This window comes from Patagioenas fasciata, chromosome 3, assembly GCF_037038585.1.
Source record: "Patagioenas fasciata isolate bPatFas1 chromosome 3, bPatFas1.hap1, whole genome shotgun sequence".
Lineage (NCBI taxonomy): Eukaryota > Metazoa > Chordata > Aves > Columbiformes > Columbidae > Patagioenas > Patagioenas fasciata.
The window spans coordinates 387,578-403,754 of record NC_092522.1 but is presented as its reverse complement, the minus strand read 5'-3'; the positions used below and the strand labels follow the sequence as shown (position 1 = coordinate 403,754).

General features: G+C 46.6%; 1 protein-coding gene across 8 annotated transcripts in view; it reads right to left on the bottom strand.

The window, feature by feature from the left end:
• Positions 1 to 16,148, bottom strand: part of CFAP61 (cilia and flagella associated protein 61) — a 96,377-nt gene extending 80,229 nt beyond the window's left edge. For 3 of the 8 annotated variants that reach the window (XM_071805575.1, XM_071805576.1, XM_071805578.1), the window contains exons 1-8: positions 15,508 to 15,989; positions 13,748 to 13,898; positions 12,755 to 12,905; positions 11,531 to 11,607; positions 10,556 to 10,623; positions 9,515 to 9,641; positions 4,382 to 4,499; positions 2,519 to 2,669 (exon numbers count right to left, since the gene is read on the bottom strand). In XM_071805575.1, coding sequence (XP_071661676.1) covers positions 2,519 to 2,669; positions 4,382 to 4,499; positions 9,515 to 9,641; positions 10,556 to 10,623; positions 11,531 to 11,607; positions 12,755 to 12,905; positions 13,748 to 13,898; positions 15,508 to 15,568 — 904 coding nt within the window. In that variant the 5' untranslated portion in view covers positions 15,569 to 15,989. Of the gene's footprint in view, positions 1 to 2,518; positions 2,670 to 4,381; positions 4,500 to 9,514; positions 9,642 to 10,555; positions 10,624 to 11,530; positions 11,608 to 12,754; positions 12,906 to 13,747; positions 13,984 to 15,507; positions 15,990 to 16,038 lie in introns of those variants that run through there. The other 5 variants (XM_071805572.1, XM_065834112.2, XM_071805577.1 and 2 more) reach the window with 3 other exon arrangements.
• Positions 16,149 to 16,177: the final 29 nt, after the last annotated feature.

Sequence of the window (16,177 nt, the reverse complement as noted above, 5' to 3'; positions counted from 1 at the left end):
ACGGCCACGCACACGGCAGGCAACACAGTCAGACACAAACCGTATGTGACCGACACCATGGTGTATCCCAAGGACATAGGTTAGCCCTTCGACTGGAAAGGCTCAGCAATGGACTACCAGGATGCAACTCGTACACAGGCTCTTCATTTACCAGAAAAGACAATTCCCTTTTCAAATGACATTTTAAATAAAGAGTCAAACAGGACGGGAATCTGGCTTATGAGTTGGTCCAGGTTATTTTGCAGTAAATTTATTAAAATAGCGGGCTTTTTTCTTTCCTTTCTTAACAGAAAAACCCCAACCAAACATTACTGCTTTTCCCAAAGTCCGAATGAATGAACACGGCAATAAGCATTGAGACACACCTGCTTCAATAACGAAACCCAGATCACTCGGAGGGAAAGGGCCATTCCCTCCAGCTGTCTGAGAAATACGGACTGCTTGGTCACAGTCACAGGTCAAACGCGTAACCAGCAGTAAAAAGGAAGCTGTTTATCAACTACCTACCATATAGTGCACGTCTCTTCAATAAACCACAGCAGACTTCTGTAACTCTGACCAGCTAATGCCTTATTGAATTGCTATTAGAAATTAGAGTAATTATAGTATATATTTGGGATTTTTATTTTCCTTTTTTTCCTTTCTCTGAAATTCAACCACCACAGCCTTTAGCTTCATTTTGCTCTCTTTTTGGCCATACTAGGCAGGTATAAACAACAAGTTATAACGTTTCGGGACAACCAGCACTTCTAAAATACACAAAGCTACAATAGTTTTAATTATTCTTCAGTGATACTAGAATTAATATTACTGAGCTACTCTAATTTCTGCTTGATTTCTACTGGCTCTTTCTCTGTAAGAACAGTACCAGTGAGGTTCCTCGCTTATGATACTCGAGCTCCTTCTCAGGCGTGTACCCGTGAGACCATCAGCGACCTGCGCCCGGCTATCTGAAACAGTCTGCAAATAACGCTCTCTCCCCAAAGCTGCCCCTTGTGATTCCAAATACAAGGATACTACTACTCTTACTAAAATCTTACTTCAAGGAGACACACAGCATTGCAAACTACAATAGTATCAACCATCGAAAGTAACATGGTTTTTAAATAGAAAGGAAAAATGAGATGAACACACGGGACCACTAATCAAGGTGCTTAATGAACTTCTGAAAAGCACTCAGATGGTAGATTGACCACAGTGATATAACTAACTGGACAGAACGGTTGTTTATGCTACTTAGCATGAACATTTAGAAAGTCTCATAGATCTCCTAAATGTGAAAGAGAAGTGTAAAAGCTGTACTGTTGAAGCCTCTACCGACACACGGCCTGGGGCTGAGCGGCACAGGCTCTGCCGCAGCTCCCAGGCGAGCGTGCCGCCGCGGCCAAGGCTTCACCAGAAGCCGGGGACAGTCACAGACGGCTATGGCTGAAGGGACCGCTGGAGGTCACCGCGTCCGAGCCCTGCCAAGCAGGGTCCCCAGAGCAGCTGCCAGGCCTGCGTCCCAGCTCGTTTCCAGACTACCCTGAGCGATCTGTCTTCCTCCCTCGGTCTCATTTGTGTTCCTACGTGTCTGTCACCGGTTTTGAATCATCCTCCTGAAGCTCCAGGAGCACAGAGCGATGCAGGAGGAGACAGCTTCCTTCATCTCTTCTTGACAAGGAGGACGAGTCCACAGGAGCAGCTCTAAGGCTGGTTTTCTTTGCCTTTCCTGCTCCACGGAAACAGCTCAGAGGCACCAGCTGGTGGCTGCTCCGCAGCTCCCTGGTTGCCTCTGCTGCCTGCTGCTTTGTGTTTAGACAAGCAGATACACAACCACCTAATGGTGTTGCCTTTCATTCTATTACTGATAATTAGTAGATAGCAAAATGTTGCCCTTTTGCACAAAAAGCCCTTTGACACTGAAAAATAAAGGTGACAACTGTAAATCATTTACATGACACTTCTGTTCTACAAACAGGCGACATTCATGTTAATGGTTTTTATCATCTGCAGTAAGGTAGCTGCTAAACGTGGTGGTGTATCGTGCCCAATATAAAAATAAAGAGACAGGCCTTATCTCGCAGATTCTCGTAACCTAGAGGACTGCAAACAATAAGCAAGCAGACCAGAAGCTGGACCACAAGGAAATGGCACAAGTCAATGGGACAACATAATGGCACAGTTAATCAGCTGCTTAGCTATCAGACTTCAGAACCAAATTTCAAAATTAAGTCTTCAATTAATAGCACAACTCTAGCTAATTGATATAAAATACACCTGATGCTTTAGCTTTCTGAAACTTGAAACCGAGCTTTATCCCGAGCCTGGTACAGACCAGCTCCCACAAACAACAATCACTGCCGAGGCAGAGTTTGTGTCCTGAATTAAAAAGCGCCAGACAACCAGCTCTAAAACAGATACCTTGTTTTGTTTTCTGGCTGGTAAACCTATATCCTCTTCCAACCTTCTGCAGAACCTATCAGAGCCTGGAAATAAATGCATCTTGAACGCACCCAGCATTTGAGAATACACGTACCTTCCTGAACGCTCGGCTCTTGCGGCATCTTGAGAACGTCAGGATGCGGTTTGCAGAGGCCATGAAAAGGCCCCAGGTCAAAGCACTCTTGAAACTGGGAGACATTCACTTGAGAACACAGGCTCATGAATCCCACTGCAGTGCCACCATCCTGAAACAGAAAAGCCACATCACACGTGTGTAACGCCTGAGCACGTCACTTTAGGTCAGGACTAAACCTGAACAAACAATCGCTGGAACGTAAAGGTTAGTGCTCCATCTCCGGCTGCGCATAATAGAAAAGTATAAAGGAATTATTTCAGCAAAAGATGCTTTTTTTTTCCCTTGTGTGTATTAGGACTTCTATATTAGATGTTATAATTATTTTGTTAGCTATGACCTCAGAGCATTAGGATTACATATATTAAGAAAGTAATGACATATTATTCCAATAAAACACTTCTTATGGTAAATTAAAAAAAAAATACCTTTTGACTCCGTATCTCAAACAGGTATATTTTTTTCTTTAACTTAGAGTGCAGGTACAGTAAAACCTGGGTCTAGCTAGCCATGCCCGTTGAATCATTACTGGACACAGCTTCGTAAAGAAAGTTGTGCTCAAACCAAAAAGCATATTTTATTTTCCTATGAAACCGATTCAATTCAAGAACGCAATTATATCATATATAAACAGTATCTAACACTGTATATGGTATATATTATGTGCAGCAATTCAAAGTGCTAAATATTTTCAAGTTAACGAAAACCCCTAAGACCTAGTGTTAAACAACAACAGCAAGTCCTGGCAAGTGTGAAAACGACCAGATCCCTCCCATAAAAAGAAAAGCAGACGAAGTTTAATTTTTTCCCCTCGAACAACAAGTGATTGTTTGTTTGCCTTGTTTGCGTAACCGAACAAAAGCCGGGGCGCTGCAGTTGTCTGGCCGCTATGTAATTTTAGGCCCAAGGCTCAGCAGAGGCTGATTAACCAATCCATCTACCATATGTGCAAAAAGAGGTTGCCAGCTTCACTCTCTGCAGGGAAAATTGGCTCCTATCTTGGTTCGCATGGAGGTGTCTTTCCAATCTGCAGCACCAGCGGCAAGTATAAACTGTGAGGGCCTGGAGCACCTTTTGCTGGTATCACATTGAGCTATAAAATGTACAATTGAAATGTATTATTTATCAAGATAGCCATTTGTAATGTGCTATTACACTAATGCTTTATTGTTTCCCATTTGGCTTCCAATGGTAGTGATTACATGTTAAGGTTTCACAAAATCATTTGCTACAGAAAGCAGACTTCTGGAATCAAGTAGGTTATGTTGCCTATCAGCTTATGATGCAGAATTATACCACGCAGAATTACTGACGCATGAAAATATTAACAGGAACTTTCAGCAGGATAATTTAAACAAGAAAGAAGTGGCAATAGTTAATTCCTGGTTTTCTGTCTTCAATTCAGCAAAAGTCTGACTGCCTGAGCCAGAAGACAGAAAAAAACCTACAGCATTTTTAACTGTGAAAGTGTTACTGGCTGTTCGTTTTCACACGCAGTGTTAATTTTCACCAGGAGTGAAAACTGGTCATCTACGATGCAAATATCCAAAATAGCAACGTGGTTTCTTCGAGGCGCTTCCAGTTACTTGATAAGAATCTACACAATTACTAGGAATCGCTGCTTCGTGTGCTTACCAGGAGACAGCAGTCCGCAGAAAGGGGAGGCGCAGCCCGCGGCAGATGGCACTGAGCGCGCAGCTCGCTAACCCTGCCTTCCAAAAGGGAGCTTGGTTTTCATCCGTGGAGCAGCAGCACGAGCGGTCACTCACACGCGACATCACTAACACCGAGACTGCACGAACCCCGAGCTTACAGCAGACTGACCTCACAAACAACCGTCCGGTGCTCTTCGTCTTGACATTCTAGGAGATCAGCAAGGAAATATTCACTACAGCTTTCTTTCAGAGTCCAGATTTGTGTGAGATCATCATAATCTTCCAACCTACAAAAAACAGACCGGGTATTATCCTGAAGATCCACTATTAATAGTTGCTGATCACTTCTGTTCTACTCTGCTAGCGTATGGATAAATATTGCAAATACCCGATCCCAAGCCACAAACATGTAGCTTCACGTTGGACACGGCCCCGGTGCAGACACAGAAGCACCTCGAGCGGGCAGCACAGCCCCCTGGGGCGCGGGGCGCCCAGCGGAGGTGCTTGTCGCTCCCCAACACAACAGGGGGCAGCCCCGCCGAACGCCCTCCTGCCCGCAGCACCGCGGGCCGGGCGGACCCGGGCTTTAGGTCGCATTTACAATAATTATTTCCAGTGACTCAGATCATCAGTTGGTTAGGGTGGGCACAGACCTCGAAAAGCTACACCAGTGCAATTTAGAAAATCGGTTCTTTAAAAAAAAAAAAACAGAAAAGAGTGCCTTCCTGTATGGGAGAAACAGCGCAGAGTATCGGCTAGATGGCTGTTATTACACACAGCGGTGCAGGAGTCACCGGGCAGACACACAGCCATTACGCCTTTGTCAAGTCAACTTAATGCGCCACTATTGAAAAAGATACAAAGGCCAAAGTGCAATTATTCTCCCCTGCGCCTCCCGAAGGCTTTCTGCAGAGCTGGAACCGCGGCGCCGGGGCCTCGCTGCCCCGTGCAGCTGGAGCTCAGCGCAGCCAGCCCGCGGGACACGGGCCGCATGCTGCACAGGGGCTTACGTGCTGCAGGAGCTCAGCGCAGCCAGCCCGCGGGACACGGGCCGCATGCTGCACAGGGGCTTACGTGCTGCAGGAGCTCAGCGCAGCCAGCCCGTGGGACACGGGCCGCATGCTGCACAGGGGCTTACGTGCTGCCGGAGCTCAGCGCAGCCAGCCCGTGGGACACTGGCCGCATGCTGCACAGGGGCTTACGTGCTGCCGGAGCTCAGCGCAGCCAGCCCGTGGGACACTGGCCGCATGCTGCACAGGGGCTTACGTGCTGCCGGAGCTCAGCGCAGCCAGCCCGTGGGACACTGGCCGCATGCTGCACAGGGGTTTACTTAAACGGACAGAAACCATCTCCCATTGAAGCACTTTAAACAAAAGTTAATTCTCAGCCAGGATCAATATAAACCTTAACAAGAAGCTTCAGTGCTTTTACCAATAGACTGCAGAATTTAAGAAGCCAGTGTCGCAGTTGAGGCACAAAGGCCAACAGCAAACCAGCTCTAACACGGGACTGCTTTCCAGAAGACACTGCCTTTTCATCTATCTGAAAAACCGAAGTGGTCCAACCAACAATTGTGCAGCTAAAAGCAGCGGTAAGAAAAGCGGGGCTGTCAGCGGGAAGGACTCTGAGCAGCCGACGGTTAAGAACTCCGTTCGTGCCACGGAACCTGCTCCCCTGCGACCACCCGCAAGGAGACAGACGAGCCCCACGAACTGGCAGCAGCGCCGCGGGCTCCGTGCGCGCCACAGGCTGCGACCCGCACCCGGAGCGCTCCGCACGGGCCGCGCAAACGGCGCTCGGGCGCCGCACGGCGGGTGCGGAGCCGGGCCCGCCGCTGCCCGCCCGCTGCCTCCCGCCGCGGGGCTCTGCTGCCCCCTGGCGGCTCCGCGGAGCGGGGCCGGTGCTCCCGTGCGCCCCGACCTCGGGTTACGCATCCGGCACTCCGCACCGCCACCGCCCTCCCGCGGGGCCGGCCCTCTCGGTCTGCCCAGCATTACATGTCAACAGAGGAATAATCTGTAATAGTTGGAGTAGTTCTCTCTTCTTCACAAATGTTGCGTGTTGCAGAAACAGGTTTCTGAAGATAATTATCAGCAGTGATTATTACTTCCCTCAGTTGCAGGAAAGCTTGTGTTTTGCTTCAGGCCCCTGTTGCTCAAGTCTGTATTTGCTTTATCAAAACACTTGTATCTATAATTTGGAAATCTTAGCTCTGCATATGCAACAATTCAGAAAAACAAAAAACCACAAACCAACAACAACCCCTACAACACTACTTTCTATTCTTCACAGGTTTCTGGGTCTAGAAGCAGCCTTAAACTGAACACAACCGGGGCAAAACATTCCATTTCTAGTTCTGTGAAGCACGGTCTGAGTTCCTCAGTGCTGACGGACCCTAGCAGGAGACTGAAGGACAATTTCAGGGGTATCTAGATGGTTTTTGCTGCTCCTGCACACCAGAATGAATGGCACCTTCTGTAGGTACGATTTTCCAACAGGAAAATGTACAGAAAATATACCATCAATTACTCATCTGTAGAATTATTTCAAAAAATGAAACTAAAATGGAGTTCCAGGAACAAGGAAGCCCTGTAAAAACCTATAGCAATTCACATGATATCTCAAACCAAACCAGCAGTCTTCTCTTCTCCATGGTCAGTATTGCAAGGCAAAAATCACAGTAAGGTTTTCTATCATCACAAATTCGCTACTTCAACACAACTAATTAGGGCAGCAAATCTGATAATGTGTTACGAAACCTCGAACAAGGCAAACTAATGTAGGGGTAAAGGAACAAGACTGTACTCTAATTGAAACCTGTGGTTTGAGTGGGATATATAACGTTACACCCACCTCCAAACCCAGCGTTCTGCTGGTTGCTCCGAGTCCCTGGCAGCGCTTTGTGTGTAAAACAACGGGCACAAGGCCGCGCTTTAGGGTGCAGACGGCAAACTGTGTTGGCTCGGGGTGTGTGGGACTGACCTGGCACAGCAGGGCTCCACGCCAGCCCATCCACCTCTGCTCGCTACAAACTGCACAACAGAGCTACTTTTAATCTTCTTCTGGTTTTAACACCTTCCACCAGCACCAGAGTCTTAAACAAACAAACCAACCAACCCCAAACACACACAAAACAAAACACAATCGCTTTTTGAAATTAAAATAGCACAGAATGCCTAGGTTGTGATAATAAGTACAATAAAAGCATTGTACAGAGCTGCAAATTTGTGAGCTCTTACATATGGTACAAAACCAAGAATGACAGGATTTGAAGATGAGATATCAGCAAGAAACTGAAATATAAAAGCTCGGCGGACTGTGTTCTGGCACACTACAGATTTATTTCATACGATCAAGGTCAGATGGGGAAAAACTTCAAACCCCAATGCTTAAGCAAAGTATCAGTGCACAGCTTCTCCCCCCGCTCTGCGAGCGAGGCGGGAGGGAGCGGAGCTCACCCGAGGAGCCGCGGGGCCGGGGCGCGTTGCTAGGCAGGCGGCTGGGACAGCTCCGCTCCACGTTACTATGGATGCCGCTGAAGCACAAAGGTGAACGCAGACAAGGAACGGCAAAGCGGCCGCTGCAAACACTGTGCAGCTTCCCAGAGCATCTATCGACAGACAGCGTTAAAGGACGCATTTCATACCACCGGGTACTGTGCATTTTAAAAGAAAGCAGTCTCCCGGTTAGATTTCCAATAATAAAAGAAATAAGCTAAAGTGAATAATTTTAACTATTCATAAGAAACTACAGAAATGCCAGGCAAGACGATACCTCTTATGTGAAGTCTTGGTATGGTCTGTATGACATTTGCAGTCACCTCAGAAATATTTCTATCGATAGCACCCAGTGGCCATCAAAAGAAAGAATGATTCATATTAAATAAAAAACAAACAGAATAGTTGGAAATCAAGACACATGGTAAGACTTTAAAACCTCAGAAATATAATTCACCAAATAACTTTGCAGTATTAAGGTTCATTCACATACTGATAGGTAGTAGACAACTCAAAGGAAATACACATAAAAGTCTAAAAATTGTAAATCAAGCTAATATGCAAACAATTCTGTAACATATTGAAACATCCAGACCTATAGCAGAGGGGTGCGAAGCGGTCAAGGTCGGGCTCAGTCTTTTTTCTTAAAAAGCTCAAAAGTCCAGCTCCAGGATATTGCAAACATTCCCTAAAACTACAGGATAAAGAGCGCGATCTGCAGATTTGTTTCAGGCCTATTTGGTAAAATGAAACACGTGTCAGACATCTCTCCGGGAGACAGGATGCGGTCACAACCCAGCCCAACGCCTCGGTAGGAATTCACCCACAGCCGCGCGCGTTTGCCGGGCAGACGTGCCCTGGGGCGCGCGGACCCGCGCACACCAGCACCGCACCACGCAGCGTCCCGGGGACGTGCCTGGCCCTAAAGGTCACGTCCCACTACAAGGGCCAGAAACGCTGGGTTAATCCTAATCCTGCTACACAGCCACATCGCAATTACGTAGCACCACACTTAGAACAAACAAAGGCAACTCCAGAACGAATCCGAACCAAACGCCACCTCGCATGCACTCCTCCCACCGGGCAGATACGGAATTCACAATAATTCAGAGTCTGACTTTTTAAATGACATTTATGACTTGAACCCCTAAACAAGGGTACATCTGTGTTAAAGGCACATTGTGTGAGCGTATCGAAGTCTTTGCTCCAAACGGCACGCACTGAAACACACGACCCGATTGAAAAAGCATGACCCTGTGATTTCCTTAAGCTTTCTGAGCAGCACTGAGGAGCCTGCTCCCCGGGACACACAATGAACGGACGACACGCCTATGCAGAAAAAGCTGTACCAAAGAGGATGACTTCCCGTGTCTGAGTGACTACTGCAACCAGGGGCTCCCTGCTCTTCTTCAATTATTTTAAATAACAGGCCTTCCCATTCAGACTTTGCTCAACAGGTCAGAATAAGACATAAGAAAATTAAAAATAAGCTGGAATATGCTCCAAGAGATCTGCAAACTACATACATTCACTAAAACACAGAGCGGAACAACTCGGCCAGCAGATTCACAGAATCAACATTTCAAACAAAAGTATTCTTTCCAGATAGCAACGTAGTTTTACAAAAAATACAACTGATCTTGTGATGCAGTAGAATAAAGACAGCATGATCACAGAACTATTTAACCAGGTTATCCAGGAAAACGATAGCAGTTCAACTACGATACCAATGCTGTAAACCAAACAGTAAAATCCTTCAAGTTAACCGGGATAGCCCTTCGTGTAGAACAGAGAAACTGCATTACCGTGCCGTGCGGACGTGGAGCTGGGGGTGGCACCGATGCCTGGGGCACACGAGCAAGGTGAAGTTCTTATCCACTACTGAACCCGGAGCAGTCGTCATCTTTTCAAAGACGTTTCTCACGTTCGGCTCTGTGAACGACAAAAACCTGTTAGGAGCAGGAACTTCATTGCATAAGCTTTCAAATTATCAGCAGAACTGAGGACAAAAAAAGTAAACCACAGATGGCACAATGCTTTACATCTTTGAAGTTAAGCAGTGAAGCTGAAACGACAGCACTATAAACACGTGAAACAATTGGTACTGGATTAATTTGTTAATTAATCCGGTATCTTGCACAAGCTTCAAAGCAACCAGAAATTGGTAGGATGAAATCCCTACAGAAATACTTGTCTTGTAACTAATAGCATATTAATACCTTATTAATGTTTACAGATATATAAAGGGGGAGTGTCAGGAGGACGGAGCCAGGCTCTTCTGGGTGACAACCAGTGACAGGACAAGGAGCAATGGGTGCAAACTGGAACACAGGAGGTTCCACTTAAATTTGAGAAGAAACTTGTTGGGGGTGAGCGTGTCAGAGCCTGGCCCAGGCTGCCCAGGGAGGTTGTGGAGTCTCCTTCTCTGCAGACATTCAAACCCGCCTGGACACCTTCCTGTGGAACCTCAGCTGGGTGTTCCTGCTCCATGGGGGGATTGCACTGGATGAGTTTTGAGGGCCCTTCAACCCTGACATCCTGGGGTTCTGTGATCTGACACTGGAGAATCCTTCTCAGCACTTAGACCGAAGGAAAGTTGACATTTGTCTGACAAAAGCCCTTATTCAGGTAAACGTGACCACATAAACCTCTTTCACAAGGTATGTACATTACACGATACTTTCGGATTGTATTTTCTGCAGGTTTAGAAAATCACTGTTTTCAAAATTTAGAACAAACCAACCCAAACCCCACACATACAACAAAAGCCCACTGACACAGTGCACGTTACTGAGACTTGACATTCTTCTCATTATTTTAAGAATAAAATAGTACTAAATTCTTACCTAAATTCTCATCAGCTGGTACGAAGAGAAGAATAAACTGCAGTTCTGGTACTGTGACAAAAGCTGTCCTGGACAAATAACATGGCTGTATTCAGTCTTTCGTTGTTACATATGTCAATCAGGTACAGCAGCTGGTCTTTGCCTATGTCATTGTTTTCTCTAGTCTCGCTACTCTTCCTCCACGAGTCCACATGGCTCAACAATTGAAACGTTTCATTCATGACAAGTAAGATCATGTGAAATTCATCTGGGCATTTTTAATTTTTTTCCACCGTATTTGTCTCTTAGTTCCCCAACCCTTCCATTTCAAACATCCGCCATTTTACATCAGTTCCCCAGTGGGGAAAAAGCTAAAGACGGCAGATCTCTGCGGGCAGATCCCTGATCTGGCATCTGGATGCGCCGGCCTGATGTGACAGAGGAACTGCCAATGCAACAGCACCAGGCACTTCCCAGCGTAGCTCAACAGACCGAGCTGTGCCAAGCACCCTGGGCCGTGGTGACGCCTGAGTGCTGAGCTAACACTGTGCTGTATTGTGCGGTTTGCACTCTATAGTTTGCAGCCTTGCCATATAATCTGTAGCTAGCAAACTATCAGTAGATTACCCGGGAACAGGCGTATTCCAGAAACATCTACAGCTTCTTAAGCGTCCTGCTCATTCATGCACTTTCCATTTTACAAGTGGAAATTTAGGAAAAGGAAAAATCAATCTGCCTTGCAACTCCGGTTTTATTGCTGTGGAAAACTACAGCAAAGAGGCAGCTAAACCTTCGCGCTGTTCGGGAAGCACACTCAGGGCTCTCACAGCTTGGTGTGGTTAACACAAAGTTGTCTTTTATTGCCTCCCAGGACGGTTTAGACACATTTAATTCTGATTCGGTGATCACCTTCGGGTATTCTGAAACCCCATAGTCCGACCGAACGGTGGCCGGAGGGTGCACGCACCTCGCTACAGAAGCCACGTATGCACTCACCTAACGATCTCCTGGAGACACCCAGCTGCGTATTTCTCTTCTGCCACAAAAAGATGTAGGAACAAGGTGTTCAAAGGCTACAAAATGAAGAAGGAAAATCTAAACACCATGCAGATATTTATTAAGTGAACCCAAGTATTAACATGCACACTTACCTTCAGTATATGTGCTCTGCACTCAAAATGAGTAGCTTCACATATGTAAATAACTTCAAAGCACGTGTGGATAAAAATTAAATGATTAAAGGACTTTTTTACATAATTATTTGTGCTTCTGTCTTATTTTTGATTTACACTCAGGCTTACTATTGTTTGACTACAATATACACACGTAATTTCATATTTAATAGCAGATATATTTAATTCCAGACTAACAAAATTCTAATTTAACCACAACAGTTAACAACTAAATCTTAACGACATCTAACATTTGGCTGAGAAAGACATTCTTTCTGGGTTTTAAAACAACAAAGCTCACATACCTCTCATATTCCTAAAATGTTGTTTCTTTAAAAGAAGAAAAATTACCAAGTTTTAAGATTACATCATTAGACACATTTAAATACCCATGCACGAACAGAGCAGACTGAAAGGTAGCCTGGAAAGCACTAGCAGAGGAAAACCCCTGTGCTGGAGTGGAAAGCGCTATTAATTCAGCCCTTTTCTCTTGCATGTTAGCTTCAGGTGCTGAGTCAAGGAAGCTCTACCTGTACATTAAATGTTTATACAAAAATATTTTAAATGGGAAAACTTGGGGTCCTCTAAATAGTTTAATATTCAACTCAAATGTCATGGCTAGAGTCATCAATACCTGTCACCCACTTTAGAGCAAGAGTGGCTTTAAGAAGTTGCAGTATATGGACCAGCACAAAGACAACAGGTTATTTTCATGAATAAGCCTCAAAAGCCATTTCTGAAAATCAGACTGGACGTGTTTTTGAATGAACAGCATTGGTGATAAGTACGATTCCCGCTGCCGTCAGCGCTAGCACAGCGCAGACACGGCCCACAAGCACAGGACCTGTGCCCCCGCAGCTTCTGTAGGGGCAAACGCGCAGGCGGTCACCAACTCCTGAGCACCGGAGGCTTTAGGAAGGGACGCAACCATCACCTTCTCCAGCCCGAGTGCCTCAGATCTACCTCAACCAGACCTTAAATGCCGATGCATATCTTTTATACCTGAGCCTTAAATGAAAACACAACTAAAATTACACCGTTTACTTACAGTGCATTCATTGTTAATGTAGTTTGCATGCAAGAATGATTCCCACTTAGACTGATCAGTGATGTCCCAATTTGGATAGTCCAGAAAGGCAGCATGGGCTATAACCACCTCCTTCTCGTTGCAGAGTGTCAGAGCAAGATTTGATTTCTCTCTGTGAAAACAAGTTAGTTTTGCAGAAGTTGAAGAAACTACACAAAGAAAAGTGACTGACTGTTAATCCAGCCTATTAGAATATCAAACTAAACCAGCTCAACAGTGCTCCCAGGATCGCGCCTCAGTAAAACTCCCTTGTCCGTATCCTAACTTGTCATTACTGCTTCAATTCCAAATATTTATTTAGTGTTGTCTGACATAACTCATGATTTTTCAAACCCTCAATCACTGTTAATTTGATCTACAAGACTTAAATGCTCCTTCTTTGCATGTTTCTTCTTTCATCTATTTTTTCCCCAAATAGCTGGTATTTGAGACATTTGCCATTAAGCGGTAGACAGAGGCTGCCTCCCAAGGTGGAACAGAGGCAAAAAGCAACCCATTCCTTTCATTAAGGGTAAGCTGGAGGAGAAGGAAAGGACTTAGACAGGAAAATACGACAGACGTTCATGGTCACACGGTAATTAATACACCTGCCCCTCTGTCAGTCTCCCAAGAGGCGAAAGGCTTCTGTTGGCCGAGGAGAGAGCAGACGCAGGAACGTGATGGGTCCAACTGTGATTCAGAGCTAGCGCACCTGCACTCGTACACAAAGGAGGCCGGTTTGGGGTCAAATCTTGTCCACCACCCTGGCAACAGCCATCCCAGTTCACAGAGTCACGCACGTGTGACACAGAACAGAGAAAAGCCAATTTTCCCTCTCTTTTTGTGAACAGTATAAAAAGTCATTACGCCACACCACGGAAAGGCCCTTTGTGTTTTCTGCTATTTTAAATGTAACACCTTCTTGAAGTTTCCTGCAGAAAGGTAACACAATGTCCCTAAAATACCGCTACTTACAAAAGGTAGGTGACATCAACCCTTCCAAAAAGTTCATCTGTGGAACCGCTGAAGAGGCTGATGATATCTGAAACGTCACGTGGTTTTGTTCTTCGGGCACGGATCGCTTCTGCACTTCCGCTTGAAGAAGTTATCGTGGTCATCTCGCAGCCTGCAACGAGAGCGGCGTTGGTGTCGGGGCAGGTCCTGCGCAGCCCCTTGGCCAAAGCCGTTATGGAAACGGATCTTCATCAAAACTGTGAACAAGATGGATTTAAGTGCCTAGTTCCTGTAGATCTCTACATAAATCCATCCTGCATACACAGACAGCGTGCAAACGGTGCACATAAAGAAATACAGCAGACAATCATCCCTATTGTGTGTATTCTACTTGGGAAATACATGTTTTTAATAGGCTGCTAATTGCTTTTACATTTATGGGCATTTGCATGCTATCAGAACAGCGCCCATCACTAACAATTTCAAACTTAATAGCCTTAAGTCTACAGGGCAGGGAGGATCAGCTGCAAACAATCAGGATAAGAATGCCCTGGTCACATTAATCAGCAATTTCAGGTGAGTTAAGTGTATTTTGTCCAAAACAGTTCCTCAAGTTCCTTTTAAACTCAAAGGCAATCCTTAAATTGCCAAAGGAACTGAGAGCTTTACAGCTTCCCTGCCCAACAAACAACGTTTTTGTGGTTCCACATCCAGTTTGCCAGGTCCAAGTGATTTATGGGCATGCCCAGCAATTCCAGAACATGCAGGGCAAGGCATTCAGACCACCTGTGACTCATTAGCTCACAGTTCATTCTCTTTCAGCTGTGTTGCTACTCATTATTGTCACCTGTTGTGATATAATAAATAAAGAATAAGGCATGTAAAAAAATGACCAAATACCCTTCTGCAATTTTTCTTAGATATACTTGTGCAAAATAGAGCATCAACTAACTCAAAAAAGAGTCTACACAACCAACATAGCTAGACCAGCAGAACATTTTACAAACCGGCCAAACACAACAGCCATTTCTAACACTGACCACAAACCCAGATTAGATGCCCGATTATTATGCCCCACAGATCCCAACTAAAATGGAATAACAAAGGAAACAGGGAATTTTACACCTTTTAAACACAGAGAAAGTCATGTGTACAGCTACATCTGTCACACACAGCCAAGACATTGCTATAGGCAACAACACATGTTTGCAAAGGGACCCCAGGACCAGCCTGGGGCAAATGTCCTCTGCAGGCTTTAATGCACACGATGAGTAAACAATGGTGATATGTAGAGAGAGACCGCTGGGCTATGGTGCACATACAACTGAGTATAGCCAGAGCATCTACACGGGAAAAGCTGCACTAGCTTGTGTAAGCAACTTCCCCAACATCTTGACTTACAAGATACCAATATTCCTCCTAATGGAGTGGAAGGCAACTACACCAGGTGATTCCTAGAATGAGCACAGAAAACGGGCACACAATTCCCTTACACATTTCCTTCAGTAACTGCAAACCATGAGACTACTAAAATAGTAGGTTATTTTTTATTAATGTCAACTCCATATACTAAAGAGGAATTTCAAAGTGCCATTAACAGACTTAAGTCTAGCATTAAAATTACTTCAACTGAGGAAAAGTTTGCCACATTTCCACATTCAACTGTTTAACTTAATGTATTGAAAAAACACTCCCCCCTTTTCTACTAGCTCCCCTTGAATGCCCTAAGCACTCACGTAACCATGACTGACAGAAAGCAGCACTTACACACTTTAAAATACCTTTTCCACAAGAAAGCGCTCTGCTCCTGCAGCAGCTCCTGCGTTTGTGTGGGAGCTGCATTCCAGAACTTGGCCAAACGAGCCGATACCGACCCGCTCCGTGCCGACCGGCGCTGGAACGGTTCCCGCTGCGCGGGTGGCACGTGGCACCGGCACACCTGCGCCCACCCGCCAGCAATTAACGGCCCCCTCGGCGAGGGATGCGGCATGGGGGCCGCTCCGCCCCGGCAGGCGCAGGGAAGGAGCCCGGACCCGCACTGAGGGCTCGGGCACCGCGGGACGCTGCAGGGGCCGGGCAGGGCGCTCAGCAGGCGGGCCAGAACAGGACCGTGACGCCCGCGCTGGCCACACCTCTCGGGACACGCGTGGGCAGCGCGGACGCTGCGCCACGGCCACCGACACACGCACCGGCCGCGCCGCCCCCGACCCGCAGCCCCCTCGGGCGGAGCCCGCCGAGCCGCCAGGGGGCGCCGTCCGGGGGCATGGGGAGCCCTCTGAGGGTGCGGGACCCCCACTGCGCCGGGCACCCACCGTCCTCCCGCTGCGGGGGAGCCCCGTTCCACGGTGCTGCCCGGGACTGACGGAGCGGCCGAGGAACCGCGCAGCCCAGCCCAGCTCCGCTCCGCTCCGGTCCCGTCCCGCCTCGCTGCCGGCGTCCGAACGCGCCGCC